The sequence below is a fragment of the Solea senegalensis genome, linkage group LG19 (genome assembly GCF_019176455.1).
Source record: "Solea senegalensis isolate Sse05_10M linkage group LG19, IFAPA_SoseM_1, whole genome shotgun sequence".
NCBI lineage: Eukaryota > Metazoa > Chordata > Actinopteri > Pleuronectiformes > Soleidae > Solea > Solea senegalensis.
In genome coordinates this window covers 2,100,214-2,124,982 of record NC_058038.1, presented here as the reverse complement: position 1 = coordinate 2,124,982, position 24,769 = coordinate 2,100,214, and the positions used below count along the sequence as shown (strand labels likewise).

Here is a 24,769-nt window from a genome sequence, read left to right as displayed (position 1 = left end):
GTGTTTAGATGCTCCAATATTGGAAATTTCGCGTGTATGGAAGAAAATTACAGCACTGTGATACAAATATTATGTGGGGAGAGACGCAGCGCCTGTGGGGGTTTGTATGTGTGTGTTTGTTAACTCTTTAGGACCTTTTTTTTTCTGCCATAAACACTCATCTTGTCAGGACCAGTAGTCGGACACCAAAACCTGATCCTAACGAGCCAGAACCTAATTTGCGAGGAACTGGTTGAGATTTTAGGACTAAGATTCGAGTTGTGTTCAGGTCAAGGTTAGGGAAAGGGTCTTGGTGTAGGCTGTCCAAATGTATGGAAGACAATGCAAGTCTTAAAATGGATGGAAATGCAGGTGTGTGTGTGTGTGTGTGTGTGTGTGTTCGTCGTACTCAACCTTATTGTCTTCACAATAGTGGGGGGAAATGGAGTGACTCGTCATTGTGACTCAGAGGCTCATGAACATAATAACAATAATAATAATAATAATGATAATAATAATAATAATAATAATAATAATGTGTGTAAATGGTGTTTTACAAGCTTGGGGCTACAGTCCTCGTGCGTCCTTACACACTTTTACGCATTATGGTGCAGAATTTGTGTGTGTGTGTGCGTTTGAGCACATCTAAGTATACAGTTTGATGGGAGGGCGCTTTTTGCTGCAGGAGCCTTTCATAAATAGGAAGAAAAACAGATAAATGGGCCGAGGGAGTCTCTGTGGCAAGAAGCCCAGGGAGAAATCAACCAACAAGTAATAGGGAATCTTCTCTGGGCCGAGAAATGCGAGCGGACCAATTTGGGGGGCACGGCTTTTTTTTTGTTTAAAGTTCATGGAGAGGAATGCTATTTTCTCGCTCCCCCTCCTTCTTGCTCTATATTTTTTCGATACCTGCTGTAAGAAAAGAAAATGAAAATTAATACGGGAGCCGCGCCTCACAAAAGAAGCCATTCGTCTTGTTGATTATCTATTTGGTTGTCAGGGTTTGAGCTATGGCACCGGCCTGCTCCCCTTTGTGTAATGTGTGAAAAAAAAATAAAATAAAACACACATACGGTGCCACGGTACAAGGAGAAGCGTGGGCAAAAATCCCACTCATTAAAGCGTTAAAAGATTACCAAGATGCTATTTAATTGTTTTTGGATTTTTTAAAATTCAAAACCAGAAGAGGAGGAGGATGAGGAGTAAGAGGAGGGATAAGGGTGCCCCACACTCTTTGTCGGACCGATGCGCGCGAGCCCGAGCAGCCGTTAAATTAACGGGAGAACGGGAGTGAAACGGAGGGACGTTCTGTGTGATTTAAAACGAGATTACAGGACGTAATGTACCAGGATCAGTCAAGGCCGGGATAGATTAATCATCCAAAGGGCTCCGGAATTTCTCACGTCAGCTCGCTGATGTGCGTCTGTTGAGCAAAAAATTAAACAAAAAACATTAGAATTCAATTCAATTCAATTATTTATTGTATGTGCACGTGGGGAAAAAATAAATACAAACAGCCTGCAATGAGAAGAGACAGAGCACGAGGGAGTGCTGCTGTAAAGCGAAGAAAGATAGTTATTTTTTTACGAAATTATACATTTAGGGGGTTCAAAAAAATGTGATTTTGAGAGAAAAACAGGCCAGAAAATACGACATTTTTAGTCATTTTATTTAAATTTCAATAGGCTATTTACAAATAATACGAAGGTATATAGACACTGAGTGGGCATAGGCAGAGAAAGGAGCAACTTACACACATACATCAGGGGAGGTAACACGTGTTCAACAATACCGTTATTAGTTATCACACATCATCATCATCATCATTTGATCTTTGGAATGTAGAAAACAACAACATTACACTTGCAGAATAAGAAAGGAGGAAAGACATAAACAAAAGTGTGCGCGCATTTCATGTGCAGAGAAAAGAAAGATGGAAAATAAAAACAAATAAAAAATAAACATTCGCACATGCAGTAATAAAAGGCTCCTGACTATTCTGACCAGAACCGTCTCACTTTTAATTAAATAACTACTGTTTCTTTCACAAAGAAGAAATGAACTAGCGCTTTGTATTTGCATTGCAGGCAACAACAATTAGAATTATTATTATCATCATCACCAAAATAACTCGTCACATCATCTTTTAAAAAAATATAAAAGCTCGGAAAAAGCTGTCACTTCATTCAACGAGTGAGCGAAATTAAAATAAAAAATAATAATTAGAATAATATAATTTATATTCATGTATAAGTACAGCTGAGGTAATAGGTAGTTACATTGTATAGTGCTGCGTTTATAGTGTTGTTCTGATGCTGTGTGAGTGTGCGCGCGCGCATGAGTGCTGGGATTTTGGTTTGAATAGATAAGTGTCCTTTTGTTTTCAGGCAGCTTCATAATAATAATAATAATTAGAACCATTCAAAATAATAATAATAATAAAAACCCTGTTTGGTGCGTGCGTGGCGTGAAATCTCTGCACTTTTTCGCCCGTCCTCAACAACACACACACGAGCGCGCGCGCGTCATTCTAACGGAAGATATTTTTCAACAATAATTATAATAATACACAAAAACATCTATAGGCGCGTGAAACAAACAAACATACAGTTATAACGGCGGATATCACAGGGCAGATGAGTGTGTGTGTGTGAATACTTCTTTTTGACGCAAGGAGGGCTCCATTTATTATTTATTGCGCGCGCGCGGGTGAGTGTTTGAGTGGTGTTGGTGGCAGTGGGAGGACGAGGAGAAGGAGTGTGTGTGTGTGTGTGTGTGGGGGATGCAGAGGGTAATGGGCAGAGCCGCGGTTTCACCCCCTCTGATTTTTTTCTCTCGCTTTGTACCCGCAGAGTAAACATGACAAATGAGAGCCGAGTTTGGCATGATTAAAGATGAAAACGAGGATCCATCTTCACCAAAAAAAAAAAAGAAGAAGAGAGTATCAGATAGAAAAAAATGAAGGACAGGAACCACACACACATAGAAACACACACAAGCATATGCCTACCTCAGAGAGAAGAGAGGGAGGTATAAAAAGACAGAGAGAGGAGAGACAGAGGGAATGGCGGCTTGACAGCATTTTTTTTTTCATTTTGTCTCCTTCTTCATTTCATTCTCTTTATAATACTTGTTATGTTCTTTTTTTCTGTGAATGGAGGGAAATCTCCCTCTTCACCCTCCCACGTCATATTATTATATATAGTGTGTAACATGAGCACAGCAGGGGGCACATCCACACATCCATCCATACATCCTTGTACATCCCTCCCCTCCAGGGTGAAAGCGTTATTCCGGTCCAAAGTGCAAGTTCCGGTGGTTACAAGCGTGGCTGCCGGTTCGGTACTGTTCACTTTAAGAAGTGGATATATAGGAAAAACACACGTGAGACAAAAGAGTGGCCAAAAAAAAAGAAATAGTATAGTGTCGGGCTATAGTGGTCCAGCGGAGCGGTTCTGTGAACCTGTTATAGCCTGGGAGTTTGTGTTGTTGTTGTTTGTCCCGGAGCGGACCTTGGTGTTGGGCAGCTTGTGGTCCTTCTTCCATTTCATCCTCCGGTTCTGGAACCAGATTTTGATCTGCCGCTCTGACAGACACAGCGTGTGCGCGATCTCCACCCTGCGCCTGCGCGTCAGGTACCGGTTGTAGTGGAACTCCTTCTCCAGCTCCAGAACCTGCTGGCGCGTGTAGGCCGTCCGCGACCGCTTCGGCTCTCCACCCGTGTAGTTTGGATTCACTGTGGGAACGAGTGAGGGGAATCATCAGCCAGTGAAGAAAACAACCAACCATTAAGCATAATGATAATAACAGTAGTAGCCTAACACGCAATGTAGGCTACTATAACGCGTTTCCATTATTTACAGTCTACTATAAATCTATGTATGTTGTTGTGATGTTGCTAATTCTGGTTATTCTTGCCCGTTTTACAATTCCCCGATGCTTTTCTTCTCCAAGCAAAACTCCCATTCGTGCAAGTAGAATTATAAGAGTTTGGCTACTAAAACGCGCAGGCTGTGTCATCTAATGGCCCCTATAATGTGGATTTAACATGAGAACTTCCATTACTGAAAACGTTAAACCACCACGTGAAGATACGATGTCACTGTAACACTGTAACATGACCGTGCATCGACGAGAAATATGGCCACAGTGATTGACCTAAAGCGACAGTGTAACCTTTGCTCTGAATATTTGTTTTTCCACGCCATGATATTGGAACAAAGGCAGCCAAAGCTGACGCCTGTGCACGTGTACATATATTGGGATGTGAGAATAAATAGAGGCCATGGTTGCGTTTAAAGGTTACATTTTGAAAAAAACACGTTCAGGCAAACGCAACAAGGGAACTGTTTAAAAACGCACTGAAACGCAAAGAAAGCGCGTCCGCGTTTCCCTTTCTGGTGATTTTACGCACAGATGCCACCGGGCTAAAGGGATGTTATAGGAGCAGTGCCTGTCTTGTGTAAACTGGTCGGGAATAAAGGTGGTGGTGGTGAGGAGGAGAGGTAGTGGAAAGGGAAGGAGGGGGTGTGCAAGCAGTAGCTCGAGCAGCTACACAAGGGAAGGGCAGTGGTGATTCGACAACAATTCCACGACAAACTACCACGGGACTGTCGCAAAGCAAACACGCGAGTGTAAATAAAACGAAAAGGACAAAGCATTTAAAAAGAGGACGAAAATGAACGACATTACAATGTTTCTTACCGAGTAAACAGGTGGAGTGAAAGAAAGCACGGTGACTTTGCAAAAGTCGTGGTCGTCCCGCGAATCTGAGCTCCCACCATTATCCAAATACACCAAATAAAAAAAAAGAAAGGCAGCGAGTCTATTATATCATCACAGAGAGAGAGACACGCCATAAGAGACTGGGAGCTCTTCTGTGTTACATCGGTGTTTTACGGCCCGGCTCCATAAACATGAATATTTCAGCTGCCATAAAACTTTCCCTCCCATGGAACAACGAGTGGGGAAGGAATAGGCTTCGACAGAGTAAAGTACACCGTTTATACAGCCCGACCACTTAAAATCAAATTACCAAAGCATAAAATCTAACTTATGGGCTCGCTCCGAGTTGTCATAAGGCGAAGGTATTAGAGCAGACGAGCCCGAGATCGGACTTCACAAAGGCACCTCAGCGCAGAGGTGTAATAAAAATTTATGGGGGGTGTAATTATATTGGCCCTGCAAACAGACGACCGTAAATCTTGACCCAAGGGCTACTCTTCTACTTCTATCAGAAACCAGGGAGGGGAAGCTGGAGATTCAGACAGTGCGCACGAAAAGCACGGAGGCGCAACGAGAAAGAGAGAGAGAAGGAGGTCGAGAGAGGGAGAGAGAGAAAGGGGGAAAAGAAGTTTGCATGCAGCACTTACCGATGTTTACATGGACTTTCTTCATCCACGGGTAGACTACGGGGTCCTTGTTGCGTGTGCTCGCGGGGGAAGAAGAAGTGCTTTGGCTATGGGGCGTTTGGCCGCAGGACGGAGGCGGAGGCGGGCTGGGTGTCACCGAGTCGCAGCGGTGACTCTGCTCCGGGACTGGGGTGGTCTGCAACCCGTGACCCCGAGGGGACATCACAACCGAGGCGGGCTGCGCTGCACGCTGGCACGGCGTGTAGGGCGGCTCGCCTCGGTGCTGTGGCTGGTGGTTCGGGGCATGTGCGCGGTGTTGCTGCTGCTGTTGCTGCTGCTGCTGCTGCTGCTGCTGCTGCTGCTGCTGCTGTGGGTGGTGGTGGTGGTAGACGGAGTCCGGCTGGAAAGCGGCAGGCTCCTGCCTCTGAGAGCTGTAATAGTCCGGAGAGTGGCTGGGCAGATAGTCGCTCTGTGAGTACTCCTCGCACGGTGGGAACTTCGGGTCCACATAGTTGGAGTTGATCAAATAGGAGCTCATGGCCATTAATTTCAGTCTTTTTGTGGAATTGCACCGACTCGGAAAATATATAACTAAAATTTATATCTCATCCCTTTACTCTTCGGTTATTCCTGTTCCGTTGAACCCTCCTACTTTTCTGTCAAGTGAACAAAGTTAAGGAGCCACGTGACGGCAGCCGGCCAATGGGCGCGCCTCCGGGACAAACCCCGGATAAGGAAATGGGATTAAGCATATACAGAGCCCCCCGCACGCGCATTATCATATGGCCTCAGTTTGTTGGCATTCACTCTTACAATAACCTCCCCCCAATGCCTCCCCCCTCTCTCCATATGCACAACTCTCCTTTTATAGCCTGTTTGCCCACGCGCTTCAAACACACAAAACAAACATACACACTGAGGAATAAATAAAAACAAAAATAAAACAAATCAGCTTGTATTTTGCTCTCGAGGCCGCGCGTGAACTCAGGCTGCAGCACAGATGAGAGTCAGTCCTCCCTCTCCCTCTTATTAAGAGTCTGGCTCTAACTTCAAATAAAGAGGGAGAGAGAGAGAGAGAGAGAGAGAGAGAGAGAAGAAACAGCAGAGAGAAAGCGCTTGAGGAGGCTCGTGGCGCCTCCTGCGCGTGTCTGTGTGTATATATTTATTGGGTGTGTGTAGGGAGCTGATTGCCAAAGTTTTTTTTTTCTTCTTTCCTTTCTTTCCTTCTCTTTTTTCCACCACTGCTGCTTTTAAAACGCTAATAACGTGGAGTGGGGATGAGTGGCCTGACTCGGGCGCCACCCAGCAGCAGCAGCGACCGTGTCAGAGATAAATCTGGCCTTGTTGAGGATCGATAGAAAATTCATCAACTAATTCAGGTTGCGCGGCCTCCTAAATCACGGGAGCAGACCTTTGCATTAAGAATGAGAGTCAAGCACCGTTTACTACTCTTATATTTATTTATATATGTATATAGTATATATATAAAAAACGACGCCAGCAGGCGCGCCCTTCTTCATTTAACTCCACTTGCATAGTAATTTAGCCTCAGCCTTTATGTGTTATTGTTTTTTTGCCTTGCACGAATTAATGAATGAATACACACACACACAAACACACACACACACACACACTCAGTGATATTAACAACTGCAGCATAACAAGTCCACGCGCCTGCCTTTTTTGTTGTGTTGCCCTTGAGCCACAGAACCTCTTTGTTTTTGTCCTCCTGCAGTGAATTCACCCCCCAACCGCGACAGCAACATTTCAAGTACTAACACATTGTCACAGACACACACACACACACACACACACACACCCTGCGTGTCACTTTCTGTCCATTATAAACCTGGAGCGCACACGTGCGTAAAGACGCAGCCCACTCGTGTTGTCCATACTCACATTTCTTGCAGTAATCCTCATTTTTATGCCACGATAATCTGTATTTGTCCGTCAAACATCAGGACAAGGCACCCAGCTATGTATTTATATATGCATATGTGTATATAAATGTAAATATTCACTGCAAACATACAGGATTGAGGTGAACAGAAGAGTACACAAGTTTTTTTTTTTAATCAAAAAGCTGCAACTGCTGCTGCTGCTCATTCTCCCCAGTCTTATCACTGTATAGGTACAGACACACACTGCAGGCAAGATGATGGAGATATCCAATCCTTTGTTTCGAGAAAATTGACCGTCTCCTAAATCGACCCCCCCACCACCAGCAGCAGCAGCCCTGCTCCCTCCCCATACCACCTCCACCCACCCCCTCGTCGTTTTCAGCAGGCCGACCGCATCATTTTTCACCAGGACTTCTAATAAATAAAGAGAGAGAGACAAAACACTCCAGTTCATCGTGGAGCCTGGAGTTTAGCTTTTAAAAGTATGACGTTTTATGGTGAAAAAAGACAATTTCTAAGCAGAATAGACACCGCCGATCAAGTCAAATCATAGATATCCAAAGAATAAAGAGAAAATGCACCGTGGAATATGTCTGTTATCGTAAAATAACAACTTTCTCGTCTTATTTTCGTGTTCTTACTCGTCAAAAATCGAATTTAAACCTAAAATATGAAATAAAACACAACCACGCAGCTTTTAAAGGCGTAAAACTAGTAATAAGAGCTGCAGGCCTTCACGTCACTGAGAATCTGTGTGTGTCTGATCCATCGCTGCCGCTGGGTGTAAATCCACTATATACTCCCCTAGAAGCGAATTTGTGATTGTTTTAATGATTTTTACACAAATCCGGATCTACAGGGTAGATATAGAAGACAGTGGCTCTCTGGAGGCGCGTGCTCACGCCGTCGATGCACTTGGTATTGCTTTCATAAAGTCGCTGTCGCGCATGGGGCCACACCGGGATATTTCCATCTGTCTATGCTGTTTCCTCGCTGTTAGCGGGGGAACTGGGAGCTAAAGGGCTCTAACACTTCTTGGGTGACTGAGTGGCAACGAAGAAAACCTTGTAAGAAGGGGAAATTAAAAAAGGAAAAAGAAAACACTCCAGGGCCCGCAGACAGGCCTTTGAAACCACGCATTTCTCATATATAGAGTAAAAAGCAAAAGAGACAATATCATAGGTTTTCATAATAAAAAGGGAAATCGTGTATGATATAAAACCTATACGTTATGTTAAATATTTTTAGTTTGACAGTAACAAACTATTATCCTTGGAACAACAGGCCTCAGTTATGGGTTTATTTTATTCAAAAACATCAGTTTTCTCTTCACGGATTACACTAAAGGTAATGTCGGTTAAAGATGTATATATTTATTTCAAAAAGGCTCCAGCCTTTGTTTTAGTAGGATGGACACATGGAGAAAGACAAATGGCTTTGGCACGAGCAAACGCACTTCTATCAGAAATACTTCAGAGGGACGAGACTGAAGAATGGATGGAGCAATAACCAAATGAATCCATGAGCTCTCTGTCCCATTTTTTAACTCAATTAAAAGCTTCTACATTTAATCAGCATTTTTCTTTTTTTTCTTTCGATAAATATATATATATAAAAAAAAATAATCCGAAACAAACATGAACAAAAAAAGCTAAACAAAACCTCCTTCCCTTTCAATTGCTAACATATTCCGCCTCTGACTATGGTTTCCATGTGATTGATTTGTAATGTTACACACGCGAGAAAAGGCGCTGGTGCATTCTGAAGCTTTCCGCGTACAAATGCTTTTATATTTTTTTCCTCCCTGTCATTTCTATCTGCTCCCGCGCTGCTCCCACATTGATTTTGTGACACCGACACTCCCTGCCCGCTGCAGGCAATATTGCTGTTCTCCGTTTCCTTTTAAAAGTTGCCCATACATCACGAGACGAGACCACAAAGAAAGGCAGAGAGCATGGGAACCTGAGGACGCAGTCACTGTAGTCACTCAACCCCTCAATCCACCTGATTTTATTTTATTTTTAGTAATATTTAGTAAATGTGCCATTTAATTTAATTTCTTGCTGCTAGACCCTTTATTGTTTGCACACACACTAACTTACAATATTAAAGCAACAATACTTCTGCTTTCAAACACTCCATTTTTCATTTCAAACGCTATTGTTGTGTTTTATGTGCAGTCAGTAATGTGATCCGCCATGTTGTTCATTCATTTTCGTTCCTCTTCTTTTTTGGCTATGCGTAATCTTCTATTACCGTCTTTGTTCATGCTGATTTGATTGTTTGTTTGGGCTTTTATTTTGTATTGTATGTTTGATTTGCAGAACAGGAACCTGCCTATTTCCCCAATATGACGATACAATGAATTACATTATTTTCTATTCTATTCTATTCTATTCTATTCTATTCTATTCTATTCTATCCATTGTCTCTCGTGTGCAGGTGTGGGCCAACACTTGCGTCACCTTGACCTCGCGCTCTGCCCTCGGGTCATCTCAGGTATCTATCAAGGTGTGTTGAGTCTGACTGCGACACTTCCTCCCGCCCACCTCTCTGTCAAGTTTGTCAGTAGCAGCCATTCAGCTGCACGGAGGGAGGCCCACTGTTTCCGGCTACAGGTAATGCAGACCAAAGATTTACTGACAAGATAAGACCAAACAGGAGAAACAAGGAAAAGGAGAGCAAAGAGCAAAAATAAAAATGTAGAGCTGTATGATCAAGAAAAAAAAAAAAAAGGTTAAATTGTGTTTTTTTGTGTGTGACTGTTTGGAATAGAAATAAATGTCCGTCTGTTTAAACGTCATGAACCTGAACCTGTCTGCAAAGTGAAGCGCAAAAGAGCTGCAACATTGTATCTGTAATATCATCTGCACACACACACACACACACACACACACAGAGACTCCAGAGACAGTTGACCTGCTGGATGACATAATCCCTGGACGCATTGAGTGGGACGAACAAGTGTCTTTTTTTATTGCGGGTCACGCAGTTCCCAGTTTAAAGCGCAAACAGCAACAAAGCACAAACAAAGCTGTTGTTTTTGTCCCTGTGTGTTGTTTGGACAGAATAATAATAAAAAGCAATAACATGTGCAGGAGGGCGGAAGAGAGCATGACTTAAAACAAAATCATAATTTACAAGGTTTTGTAATTATTATTGTGTTCTTCTTTGACCAGCGTGTTTTCTCACAAACTCGGCAGAGATGATGCGGAAGAAAAATGTAGACGGATTAACTGGGATTAAATATCTAATATTTATATAATTTAGGTAATAATTATTCATAGAATTATATGTATACAACTATTTATTACGTATTATCATTACTATTATTATTGTTATTGTTGTTGTTATTATTATTATTATTACTATTATTATTATTATTATTATTATTATTATTATTATTATTATTATAAAGTAACACTCATAAAATGATATGTATTAAAAACAGGAACATATTGAAGGGTTAAACGGCCTCATTATGTGCAGGGACCGGACATGTCAATGTCCTGAAATATTACCGAGGTGGAAAAAAGCTAACGACGTAGGGAGAGAGTGAAAGAAAAGAAAAAATGCAGGGTTTGCTCCTTTGTTGCGGTTTGAAAAATACATCGAGGTTATTGTCATGCAAAGTCACGGGACAGGGGATTAAAAATGAAGTGCTGACGACGAGGCCTGATCCTCCGTGTGGCGACTATTAATCTGAAGGTGTTTTTTTTTTTTTCCGGGGAGCCTTTGTGTGGCAGGTTTTAAACTCGAGCGCAAGGCTATAACGAACACGAATGTCAGCGTGCAGCAGGCGGATTACACTGGGGTGTGTAAATGTGCAAATGGTGAGGAGAATTTGTGGTAGTTTTTATTATTTATCAGTTTGTTTTGTATTTATTATTTCACGTAAAATGTGTTTGGATCGCATCGTTGCATGGAACGAGCTGTGCTAAAATTAAATCCCTTGCCTGATAGGGCATATGGGCGTTGTCTACAGAATTAGAAATAATAAATACAAACAAAAAATGGATGTAGAAAACATAGTTTTACACAAACAGAGAATTGCAACGCACTTTTTTGGCTTTTTAAATCAATTTTTAATTCATACATTTGGATTGAGAGTGCAGTGCTATACATCCACCAAGAACATATATGGACAAGGACTCTCTCTCTCTCTCTCCCTCTCTCTCCGCACACACACACACGTGAGAATTAGCACACGCTGCGCATGGACAGTCTCGTACATTCAGTAATTGCACCGTATTTGTTTTAATGGTAGAAAACAAGCGCTCCCAGCAGGATACGAACCTTCTCTTCCACAGTTGGATCATATCATACTGCATTATGTTACATTACATTATCAAAGGAGCAGCTCATTATCAATCAGCAGAGGGAAATAAACAGCCCAAACCACACACTGCTTATATACACATGTGTTCACATGAACTACAGCAGCAGGAGAAAACCACACATGTGCTGAGTCACAACAACCATCTTACATTCATGTCTATAACTCAACTCCACACCACTGTACATGAATGACTACCAGTGAATTCATGTTTTAGTATTTTGTGGCTTTTTGCTTTTGCCACAACTGACCAAAAAAGTCAACCGCAAGTAAAAGAACATGTCCAGCAGCACATATTGATGTTCTCCAACCATGAGACACTAAGGGAGAAAGTTGTCTACAAAGTGACCTTTGACCTTCCTCCAGGCACGACCTGGCCTTCACCATGCGGTAAAACCACATGATGGCTGCCTATCTGTAACAAAGAATCCTCACTATGGGATTTAGGAGATGTAAAAACTCTCAAACAACTGATTAATACAATTTAAATAAATCACTCAACAAGTAAATATAGTGAAACAAGATCTGTATGTAAAACAAAAAAAAATGCTACATAAATATATAATATAAAAATGATTCACTAAACACTCATTATTAACACTGGAAATATGAAGGTTATCTATCTATCTATCTATCTATCTATCTATCTATCTATCTATCTATCTATCTATCTATCTATCTATCTATCTATCTGATTAAACATCTGACAAGTATCACAATACACTAGTTGCCATGATGAGCAGAGAATAATCATCACCATCATGACGACAATGCACCTTAAAGTCACGTCTGTGAAGCCCTCACGTGACCAAAAAGGTTCACAATAATTAACCAGTCCAGTGCCACGTGCAGCCTCTGATGGTTTAAGAAACAAAGATATTATAGAGGATTAAAATGTTATTATGGAAAATGTGTTCTGCAGCAGCAGCAGCAGCAGCACTAGTTCCGGCAACACGTGGTCATCCCTCCCTCCTTCCCTCCCTCCCTCCCTCCCTCTCTCACTCCCAGCATGGGCAAAGCACCTGCCACACACCGCGCAGGAAAGGACACACACACACACACACACACGCAGCGATATGTAGATGAGGGAGCTTCTTCTTCTACTGTGCCTATCTGTGCGTCTTTGTGCGTGGGTTTACTCACTGCTCGGAGGCTCGCGCAGTCCTCCCTCCCTCGATTCTCAGCATCGTCTTTTATTCCATCTCCGCTCTTCTTTTTACTTCTTTTTTTTCCTTTCATTTCCTCTTCTTTGCGTGTCCACATTGATTTTTTTTTCTCCATTCAAAACCTCACCCCCCTCCCTCCTTCCATGTCTTCCTCTCTTCTTCGACGCCACAGGTTTCTCTCTCTTTTTGTTATCTCTTCGGGGTTTTTCGCAGTACCTTCGGGGGTAAAACAGATAGAAAGACAAAAGAAAAGTCGTCGTCACTTTCGCGGACAGTCACATACTCACTCACGCACGCGCGTAAAGACGCACAGCCCCCGGTCTCCGGTGTAACGCGTCAAACAAGGTCCTCGCGTGGACCGCGCTGCTCAGAAACAGTCACGGACTGAGGCTGTAAAAAGGTTAGGACCAGAACCGGTTGAACGGCGACATAATCCAGAAGGAGGGGGAATAAGCAAACAACACGTCACCGCAAAGGTTTCCACGCACGCCGACAACACCGTGGGCGATCCTCACTCACAGGCGGTGTAAACGCGACCCCTTCCTCGTGCTATAACAGGAGGAAGCCGCTCCCCGGTGACCGTCCGCCCGTGTATCCCCGTGAAAGGCTGCATGAAGCGGTTTGGGGCTGAGGGAGAGACCGAGCAGGACTGCTGTGGAGACTGTGGGCTCTTTAAAGCATTAAGTGTGTGAGTGTGTGAGAGGGAGAGAGAGTGTGTGAGTGTGTGTGAGTGTGTGTGTGTGTGTGGACTCAAGTTTTCAAATTAATCTGCCACTTTGGCACACTCTTTGTTTAACGGGCGAGGCGTGTCACCCCCGCGTCCCCGGTACACATTTTAATATTGGTGCGACGCGCTGACCTCCCGTTCACCCCGTGCACAGCCACAGCCCTTTCCCTCACCCCCTCCCCCTTTTTTTCCACACCCTTTCTTCTTTCTCACTCCCTCTCTCCCCCTCTTTCTATCATTTTGTTCCTCACCCCCCTCCCCTCCTCTGTTCCTCTGTATCTCCCTCTCTCTCTCTCCGTCATACTAAATTGAGTTGGAGTCATTACTTTGAAGAAAAATGGTCAGCAGATATGGAGGAGGAGGATGGAGGGGGTTTCTCTCCTTCCCTCCTTCACACACACACACACAGAGACATAGATTTTTCTTCTTCTCTACCAGGATCATTTCTCCTTCTCCCTTTTGTTGCACATACAGCTTTGAAATAAATGACACCAGGGCGCGCACTGATGGCGCATGCCCCTCTCTCTCTCTCTCTCTCTCTCTCTCCCCCTTTCCCATCTCTCTCTTCACTCAGCAGTGTCCACGTGTTGTTATATTGCACTTTATGTGCAAACAGCACTGTTTAGTGCGAGATCGGACACTGAGCTGCCAGGTGGATGACGCTTTTTCGACACTTTGCACACGTTGGCGGATTGATTTTTACTGCAGTCACGTGTCCACACTTGTCTCATACTAACTGGATTTTTTCCTACATGATATCAATAAAGTGTCGCTTTCACTCAGAGCAGATGCAAATCATTGTATTTTCCTCTTTGCTTCCATTTTATTTCCGCCCTTCTATGAGGACTGGTCTGCATAGAAACATGTCTATATTCTTCTTCTTCTTATTATTATTATTATTACTAATAATAATAATAATAATAATAATAATAATAACAACAATAATAAAACAATAATATATATACATATATATATATATAGACATATATGCAGGCTGTCATGACAGGCGCGAGCATGCTGCGAGAGCTGAAGTGAATTATTACAGTGAACTCGGCATGAACCCGGGGATAAAGAGGCGAAGACTGTAACGTAATTACTCTCTCGTTCAGTCATTACCTGGGATGAAAAGCGGCCAAAGCAACGGAGCCGTGCCAGGCAACACCAGCGTGTTTGCGTCAATTTGCGCATAATACATTTGCTTATTATTATTATTATGAATTATCTGTAGACTACAATTAATTATGACTTAGTAACCGACCCCATGTTTGTTACACACACATATATATATGTGTGTATATATATATATATATATACATATATGTGTGCTTTTACTGTGAAATTACCATGTTGGCTCTTACAGGAAACCGTGTTTTATACAACAAAAGAAAAAAAGTGGTATGACTGTTACAATGAAATGATAGAGCAGCCGACTGTGGAAATACACAGAGACACTACACTACTAATTTACTGCAAAAGTAACTAGTCAAGTGTACAATAATATGAAGGTATGTTATGTTCATTTTTTTATTTTTTTACAGGAAAATGCCGCAGAAAGAAAGAACGAAAGACCTCATTCCTCTGAACTGGAAAAGTCAACTTAGCCGCACACATTAATCTTGCAGTGCTGATCAGATAAGGTGAGTCATCATTTTTGGGATGGTGGAAGAGATAAGAGTTGAGTTTTGACAGGTTTGGCTGATAAGCATGATGAGTGGAGGAGCTCTGCTCTGCTATGTATATTTAGCCTGTGTACATAAATAAAACAGCTGCCAGCACTGAGCGTGAAACCACCACTTCACAACCACTCACCTCCTAACTTCAATGATACACTGACTGTGATGATGGCTTCACTTTTGTTTCCCTGTGATGTGCATCATGGAAGTGAACACCGGTGCTTTCAAACAGACAGTCTATGATATATATATACATATATATTTACATATATATATTAACAATAATGATGGAATGTAACAAAATGTTGAAATGAATGTTGATTTTAATCTCTGCTAATCAATGTCACCCAATTGGGGGACCCTGACAGAGTCTGCGCAGCCTATTTTTGATAAGGAACGTGAAAAAAGTGAACTTCGAGGGGATATTTTGAAGCCGAGCAAATTAAAACAGCGAAATCTGGTCTACAAGGCTGTAAAAACGTATTTAACTGTGACAAACATAGCTCAAATAACAAATAAATGAATAACTATATATCAAACTTTGTAAGTACCGCTGCATCAAAATTTAGTGCACATTTCACCACATTTCTGGAGCTAATGCTCTGCCATTTTGGCCAAAACACACCCTATGGACCAGCTGAGACTGCTGTTTCCAGCCAAAAGCAATATATGACAAAGCATTAGAGATGAAAGCCAAAGAATCCAGACAACATCAAGTCATTTGCCAAATGACAACTGTGACATTGCTCTTACGTTTGATGATTCTCCGTGAAAAGTTAATCTTTCACCGCTGGTTAGACTGACTTCCTGTGTTACATTCAAAAGCTTCCACGCCTCTTAAGGTGACATCGTCATGTTTTGAGAAGCATTAAACTATCCTGAGGCAGCAGCCAGGCACGTGACATCCCTGTGCTCTGTTGCTTCTCTATTGGCTGTAATGAAGCCAATGATACAGGCCCGCAAAGACAGACACGTCTCAACTGAAAATATAGTAAAGTCTGCAGGAAGTTTGAAACAAGGCCATACATTGTTTTATTGAACATTTATAGTTATATAAAAGTGAAGAAAGTAGTTTAAATATACATGGTTTAAATACAAATGGCACAGATGTTTCCAAAATGTGCCAAATCAGTCCTCAGCTGTAATTTTTGCACTAAAATCTCTAAAATGCTTCACTTTGCAGAGATGACGTTCACAGTTTGTTCTTTGATTTGAGTGAGTTTAGAGCTGAGTCTCCATCATTCCACACAGATATTCATCCTTATTTTTCTCAGACAAAGCTGAATTCTTTTCTTTTCTTTTTGTGTGCCATCTTCATTTACTCTTCACCAGTCACACTCACACTGATATGTTGTCCCTTTACTGTGACAACAAACGTATATTTGGTATAATATAGTAAAGTAAAATAGACCTTGTGGTTGCAGAGATATACATTTTATTATGACATTTTCGAGCAGAGACCTAAAAAATAAAGGGGTTGAAATGAAATCACATCATCATAGATAATTCATGTGTGATAAATGTGTCTGCATTTAAAGGTTCAAACTGGGAAATCATTTGATTGTGTTGTATTATATAATTTATATTTAATTTCCCCAGAATGAGCAGGAGCCAGTGGAGCCCGCCATTTTAGGCCACCATGTTTTTTTTTTACAGTAGCCCAAAATGGACACACTAATCATCTTTTAAGTGTGCACACTAAATGAAAGCTAAATATTTTATTATTCTAATGGAATGGTGAGGGATATTCAGCTGCAGCATGGACTGTACCTTTAAACTACTACAGACAATGATAATAACAACAGCAGCCCAGTTGCCTTAGATGCTAATAATAATAATAATAAGAACAAGAAGAAGAAGAAGAAGCAGAACGAACACAATGTGAAACAAATGTTAGCTGGTGTGAGGGAAAATGCAGCCCCACACCTGCGCCTCACACACACTCACACTCTCACACACACACTCGTACACACCTCTGTCACCGAATACCTTCTGTCCCAACACCAGCACCTTCGACCCTTCCATTTCCCCGCCTTCCTTCCCCTCTCTCTGTACAGCAGGAGGAACGGGGACAGGAAGGGAAGGTCAGGCCTTCACCTCTCCTTGCCTCCTGCTATCATCCCTCTCATCTCTCTACCTCTGTTGCCCTCCCTCCCTCATTCTATTTGCCTTTGACGTCCAGAAATTGGCCTCGAGTCGAGTGAGTGAGTGGAGTAGAGGAGAGGGAGGCGGAACTCACGCGCGACGGTGAACTTTTGACCCTTAAACTCGGTGAACCCTTGTTGCTGGCTGCATGACTGTTGTACAGCCTGGACATCCACGCAGAGCAGGCTGTTCTCCTGTTAACAGCCTCTGGATGCGTCCTCCTCCTCTTACTCCTCTTACTCCTCTTACTCCTCTTGTTCCTCGAGGCTGAGGCGCACACACGGAGCGGTGACAGTATATCCTGCGTTTGTATCTGTAAAGTGTTTCCATAAGAGTCTGCTGTGCTACTTATAGCTCAGCGGCTAAGTACAGGGAATAAATACGAACTTAACGATATCAGCAGAAGAAGATGATATAATTCATCAACATCGCCTCATTAAAGAGACACTTTTATCTCCGTGCAGATCACAAAGACACACACACACACACACACACACATGCACACGGCTGACACTTATGTATTTTAACAGCGAGGATGTTACAGGATTAAAATTAGGATTAAAAGAAAATAAGGGTAGACGTGGAGGGGCGCGCGTACAGGGAGTGAAGGAGAATGGAGGAAAGACATGTCAGCATGTTGTCGTGCTGCTGCCTCGCGCCGTCCTCCTGGTCTGAAGCGGGCTCTGGTGGTGGCGCGAGAGAGCTGCATGCTCTGGGAGAAATTAAAGTTAAAGAGCAGGCACCGACAATCAGATGTAAAAAAAAATAAAAAGGAAAAAAAGGGAGAATTGTTTTAAAATAAAATCTAATATATGATAATAAAAGAAAATTATTTCTAGCTTGATATCTACTGACATTAATTATTTTCATTAATAATATTTATATTGTATTGTTGACGTTTTTTATTGATATCAGATTAGAATAGAATAGAATAGGCCTTTTAAGCAGCAGACATTTTGACATGTTTGTGCAGGAAAGACACTGCTGACATTAACAACTGCACTGTTTGACTTCAGTGTGACTGAGAGCCAGCATGAAACCTGACAATGAGGAAGCTCAGTGGAACCTAGCCATCATTAATTTGACTATAGACGTCCGTGTTTCTAACAATTTCTACCCTGAATAAAGGTCCACATTTTATGAATATTTCTATTGCTCTATTCGGTTTTTTTTTTACATTACATAAATGTCATTTAGAAGACGCTTTTATCCAAAGCGATTTACAAGTGCATCAGTAATTAAGTCATATCATAAGTGCGATGTATAAGCAAGTGTTTTTTTGTTTTGGGTTTTTTGTGTCGTCTTCTATATGGTATACATCTGTGTGTCATGTTGATTTCGTGTCTAAATTTCCCGGAGGTAATATTAAAAAAATTCCAAAAATAATCTAATCTAATCTAGAAAACGATCTGTATTATCATACTCTTAAGAAAGCCTTTAGTAATTACAGGTTTCAAACGTCGATGCTACAATAAAAAAAACAAAATAAAGATATTACTATACGGTAGGGAAAAAGAACATCGAACGTGCCAACCAGGGTAACTGCTTTATTGTGTCACAACCTGCAGGAACTCACTTCTCCTTAATTAAATCTAATACTTTTCAGGTTATCAACTTCTCACGAGCCAACGCCAAAACAAACACTCGTGGGGCCGGGCTTTATGCACACAGCCACAAAGCGCCTGTTTGATAAGGAATGCAAACACTATAATATGGAATAATAATAATGATAAAACAAATTAAATAACAAGGATTGTTTCCTGTACGATTCAAAACTGGTGACATTCGTGGTTAATATAATATGATGTGTGTGTGTGTGTGTGTGTGTGGCCTTCAGTGTAGCCATGGAGCCTGATTTGAATGATGGAAGTTTGCGTTTGTCTGAAGTCAAAACTTCCCCCTCCCACCTGAGCAGCCGGAAACAGGAAGCACTGACAAACAAATACAAAATAAATAAACAGACAGTCGCCAATTGCTTTCCCTTGTGTTGGTGGAGTTTTAACGCACGCGCGCGCGCTCTCCTCCTCCCTGCTCTATCTCCCCACAAATCCCGCGCCTGCGTGGCTCGAGCCTGTCTGCTGACCTCGCGGTGACTTCTCCTCGTGCATTATTCATGAAGCGTGGCCTCGCGATTCACCCCTATCAGTATGCAGAAGACATTAATGCCGATTTGAACGTAAAGAGCTGCTGCGGAAGAGGAGAATGGTCCACAGCAGAGCAATTGAGACACACAGTGTGTGTGTTGTTGTTTTTTTTCTACACTATATTGTGGGTATGGCATGTAGAAACGCAGATATAGACTCAAAGACAAATACATCTCTGTTGAAATTATGAAATTGAGCCAAAAAGAGAGAAAAGTGGTTTGTGTAACAACACACCCAGGTCCTCAGGTCAACCACCTTTTCTCTCAGTTTCTCTGCTCTCGCTGCTGCCTCATGCCCTGCCAACAAACCCACCAAACACAACAAAACACACCCCACTCACTCCCATATACACACACACGCAAAGCCCCGCGAATCCCTCGCGCTCGTACAAACACACACACACCTTCTGCAATGGAAACAGAATAAAGAATGGAAGAAAAGAAAGAAAGGGCCAGTCACGTCGCTTACTCACCCCACTCATCATCACCAACCACACAGAGGACTGTGAAGCTCAAAGTCAGCGCCGTGTGACAGCCACGACAGGTTCAAAGGAGCAGCACACACACACACACACACACACACACACACACACACACACACACACACACACACACACACACACAGAGAAGCCGGGGAGAAGCGGACCTGCAGGCTGGAGCTGCACTGTGTACACACGCATGACAAGGACACACAAGTACACACACAAACACAAAAGAGCTCATGCCACAAGTGCAGCTCTCTCTGTGTGTCACAGCCTCTACTTTATTAGAGTATGAGAAGGAACACTGTGTGTGTGTGTGTGTGTGTGGGGTGGGGGGAGGGGGTGTCATCATTAAAAGGAGGAAGTTGATAAAAATTGAAATGGGGAGTTTTTCTGGCCTTCCTGTTTACTGGACTGAAACTTCCTTCAGGACTCCCCTGAAGAGTCTCTCTCTCTCTCTCTCTCTCTCTCTCTCTCTCATGCTCTAATAGTAAACGTAATAGTATTATTAAGTTGAACTGAATAAATTACTAAAAAGGGAGAAACAAATAAAATGTTGTTCATTGTAACGTTTGCTTTTACATTAATATGTAATGCAATAGTATATGACAGAATTTAGTTTAACAAGAAATCGAAGAAAGAAAGAAAGTATTACAAGAAAGAAAGAAAGAAAAGGACATTTCTGTGTATGTGATCATAAATATTTCAGTTTTAGTGACTACAGACTGATGTCGAAAAATGTACATAACAAAACAAATACATACGATTAATTACTATTATTTAAGTCTATGTTTAAAAGCTGTGCATATGTTCAGTTGTCATTATACATTATTACATATTATTTTTGTTTTCCTAATTCTGGTTCTCAGTCTCTTTAAAGAGAGTTTGTAGAGGGAACATTTATTTAAACAAAAACAAACACAAACGGAAATAGTTTTGTTGTCAGTAGTCTTCCTGAGTTTACAGGAGCAAACTTTGTTTTCCCTTCTCCACTGGTGTCTGAATAATTTATGGCATCGTGGCTCGAAAGTTAACATTCTTGGTCTGAACCTTGTGAGAAATCATTGCGATGGCGGAGGGCAGCGCCAGGAATCCCCACACTGACTGAAAACACGTCCGAGCCGAGGAAGCTGCGTGAAGTGACGACTCAACATCAGCGAACCCACGACTAACAAATGAGAGTTTGAGAGGACACAGACACAGAGAGAGGGAGACACTTCCGGAAGCAGAACCCCTCTCTTATTAGCGGGGAGCACGATTAACTGTGCGGTCGTGACTCACACACACACACACACACACACACACACACACACACACACACACACAGTGGATGTGTATATGTGTATAAACAAGCTGCTGCTTTCGTCTGGCTTCATACACTGAGTCACTAAAAATAAATACATAAAGTGAATCAACCACCACCTAAAAAGTTGTATGTAATTGAAAAATATAATAATAAATAAATGCACTTATTTTACCATAAAACAATAAAATAAAACTTCAAACCAAATAAGCACAGCACTGCGAATTAGTTTACTATAATTTACAATAAACATAGTGTGTGTGTGTGTTGTTTTTGCACTGATACATTTTCTCTACGCCTTCTCTGATAATCCTGGCAAATGATACACATACACAGAATATTTCGTTTTACCATTTAAGATTATAACCATCAACAAACTCTACATTGGTGTAACATTAAGAACTCTTCACATACATGTTAGCGGGGAGCTTTATTTTATTATTTACACTATCGTCACACACAGACCCACCTTCTCACAGTAGTTTAGTGCACCAAGATGCACTAAACTGCACTTTGTAGTTTTATATATTTTACTTTGCACGCAATGTAGTATTTTGTTGTGTCTTATTACGTGTTATGTCCTCATAATGACAATAAAAAATCTTGAATTCTTGAATCTTGAATCTGTCTGCGCTTCATCGCCGAGGAAGGATGACGCAGCATATATGATTTGAATCGTGAGTCAGCATGTTCCAATTAATCCATTATTATTATTTGTATTATTAGTATGATTATGAATATTATTATGTCTGTGACTACAGTGTGTGTGCAGGCACGAGGGGCTCCCGCATCACGACATATTAACAATTTACATGATGGATCAAAGCAATAAGGCGAGAGCGCACGCGCATGGAAAGATGCCCGCTTGCGCGCGCCACCGGCTGCTTGACATCTCCAGTCCCGCTTCAGACATCAGAGAGAAGCAGGAGAATTAATACAGATTTACAGGGTCAGCCTCTACTGTCAGCACCTCCTCCTCCACCTCCTCCTCCTGCTGCTGCTTCATCCACAACAACACATCCGCCTGCTGTATGATTATTAATATTATCATTATTATTATTTCATAACTCCACATCACAGCCTGTATTGATTTCCTCGGCGGGTTGTGTGGTGTGGTGTGAACGTCCACTCATTGGTGTTCAGCCTTTGTGTCTCTAAATAGGGTGGAGAAACAATTGCATTAGAGCCGTTTTGGAACCCGGCCGTATTGATTGGAGCGGAAGAAAATAGATGTCACGATCTCGACACGTGTTGCTCCTGCTCAGTGTGGTTTTAAACTCGATACGTGTTTTATTTGGGATCTTATTGGTGAGAGCGTTTTATTAGTCCAATATTTCAGTGTTGTTTTTGGAGAAATTTGTTTTAAATGTTGCCTCGGGCTTTTTTTCTTTCATTATTAGCACGATTACTTTGGAAAAATCCCATTAATATTTGATGCCTTTCAGACTGGAGTGCCTTCTTCTTTTATATTTCTTTAAACGTTCGTATTTGCCTGTTGAGACTGAGCCGCAGGCTGCAAAACAGAAGGTGTCGTAGTATCGTGAGGCTCTGTGGTGTCTTCTCTCTCACACTCATGCAGGATGTTTCTGTGTCACGTGGTCTCCACTCCTGATTTATGACAAGTGTGTGACTGATGTCTTAAACTGAGTGATGGTGAGGATGCCGTGTCTCTAATTCTGGCGTTTGTGTGTCATCTGTGCCAGTGTTTCCCCAACACTGTTACACTTTCCCTTCACAACAAAACTCTGCGTGTGTGTGTGTTTCTCGCGAGTTAAACAGGTCAAGGCTCTGACATAAAATAACCTACAAGGTCTGCGATGCTGGGCCTGGGAATGTTTGTGAGTGCGACGTTTTTTTTCACTCACACCCATCCTGCCTGGAAAATACAAGGGCGAGAGACGGACAAAGATTTTCTTGTACCCAAGGACGTATATCACAGTCTCTCTCTCTCTGTGTCTGTCTCTCTCTCTTTCTCTCTTTGTGTGTGTGTGTGAGAGAGTCCTTGTCCATTTTCTTTGCTTAATGTTAGCACACATGGACATTTATTCCAGTCTCAATCCCTCATTGTTCAGTGGAACCATTTTTACGCAGACAATGGCTGTGCGTAAAAATGCAAAAAAAAGGGAAAAGAAACAAAATAAATGAAACGTTTCCTTCCTCCTCTCCCAAAAAAGCTGCAATCATAAGCCACAAGGGAGGAGCATTCACTGCACTCACTCCCCACACTTGATTATCTATTTTCACTCTGATCCAGAGGGAGGGAAAAGAGGAACATATGAGTCAGATCAGTTTTACGCATTTAAAAATCACTTAAAGAGCGAGCAACCAAAAGGTGATGCACGAGTCATTTCATCAGCTGTTCATTTGATATTATTCAAGCACGATAGCAGCACAATATGCGACACTCTTCCGAGGAAGAGCTTCGCCAACGAAACTGATATCTTTACGCATGCCCGGGAGTCTTTCATCGACTTTGTTCATAGTTTCACAAAAGTTGACACACACACACACACACACACACACACACACGCGCGCGCGCACACGGCACCACGACACACAAGTACAGTACGAACGCAAACCACCCTCGTGATCAGTGCGAGGCCACCTCTCCAAAGAACATAGCCAGTCTCGTGTGCGCCATCATTACGCACAGTAACAGGACACGAAAACACGCTCCACAAAGAAACATGACAAACACACTGAAAGCCTCGCGCGCTAATACAGCAACACAGTGAGTGAGTGACATGGCAATTACACAGCTCTCTCTCATTCACCCCTCCCCCTTTCCTTCCCCACTTATCTCCCACTTACAAACCCTACTTACTGAGCGTCCTGGTCCCGTCTTCTTTTCATACACCGTGTATATTCCTAGTGTCCACAGCGGCACAGACCTGTGCTCGCCGGGCTCCGTGTGTGAACCGGAGCAGGACCAGCGGCCGTTAGTAATAGTGGCCTACTCTCTCCCACACACATACACGCTCCCTCCCTCTCCCTCTCCCGCTCTATCTCTACTTTACTGACCCCTTTAGGATCCCCGCGAAGCCGTTAAACCGTCACTTGCTTTCTAGAATGTGAAATATATAGTACATTGTCAACTCCCCAAAACCATAAAACTAACTTTATGGACCCCACGTGACCAGGGGAGAGCCAGTGAGAGGTATCAGTCTGAGGCCAGGCCTGATCTTTTACGGTGCAAGTTACAGATAAAAAGCCTCATCCGTTTGACATGTAAATGTCAAAGCTGCCTGCTCTTTTTATAGTTTAGCCCAAAGCAGAAGGGGGATCGCTTTTTCAAAAATATACCCCAGCACACGTACACACACACACACACACACACGCACAGGAGGCACAGGCGGCAGAGGCTGTGTCCAGATGAGGGGAGCAGGACCTCCATGCCCCCCGACATCCCGAGCATCAGCCGAGGACTAGAGCCATGTATGAACCGGGGGAACTAGACCATCAACAGTCGGACTGTGCAGCAGTGGGTGAGTTTAAAAGTTCAGTTGCTTGTTTACAGTTCGAAAACTGGAGATGATAACTTGATTTGACCGGGTGTCCCT

General features: G+C 42.4%; 2 protein-coding genes across 2 annotated transcripts in view; both read right to left on the bottom strand.

Moving 5' to 3' along the window:
• Positions 1-12,831, bottom strand: part of hoxb3a (homeobox B3a) — a 58,548-nt gene extending 45,717 nt beyond the window's left edge. Inside the window, exons 1-2 of the mRNA XM_044050658.1 lie at positions 12,714-12,831; positions 1,326-1,402 (exon numbers count right to left, since the gene is read on the bottom strand). The gene's annotated coding sequence lies outside the window, so the exon portion shown is untranslated. The remainder of the gene's footprint in view (positions 1-1,325; positions 1,403-12,713) is intronic.
• On the bottom strand, positions 3,164-7,563 carry hoxb4a (homeobox B4a). The gene is made up of 2 exons (XM_044050662.1): positions 5,352-7,563; positions 3,164-3,715 (listed from the first exon to the last, which is right to left on the bottom strand). The coding sequence occupies exons 1-2, from the start codon at positions 5,872-5,874 to the stop codon at positions 3,411-3,413; spliced, it is 828 nt and encodes a 275-aa protein (XP_043906597.1). The 5' UTR covers positions 5,875-7,563; the 3' UTR covers positions 3,164-3,410.
• Positions 12,832-24,769: the final 11,938 nt, after the last annotated feature.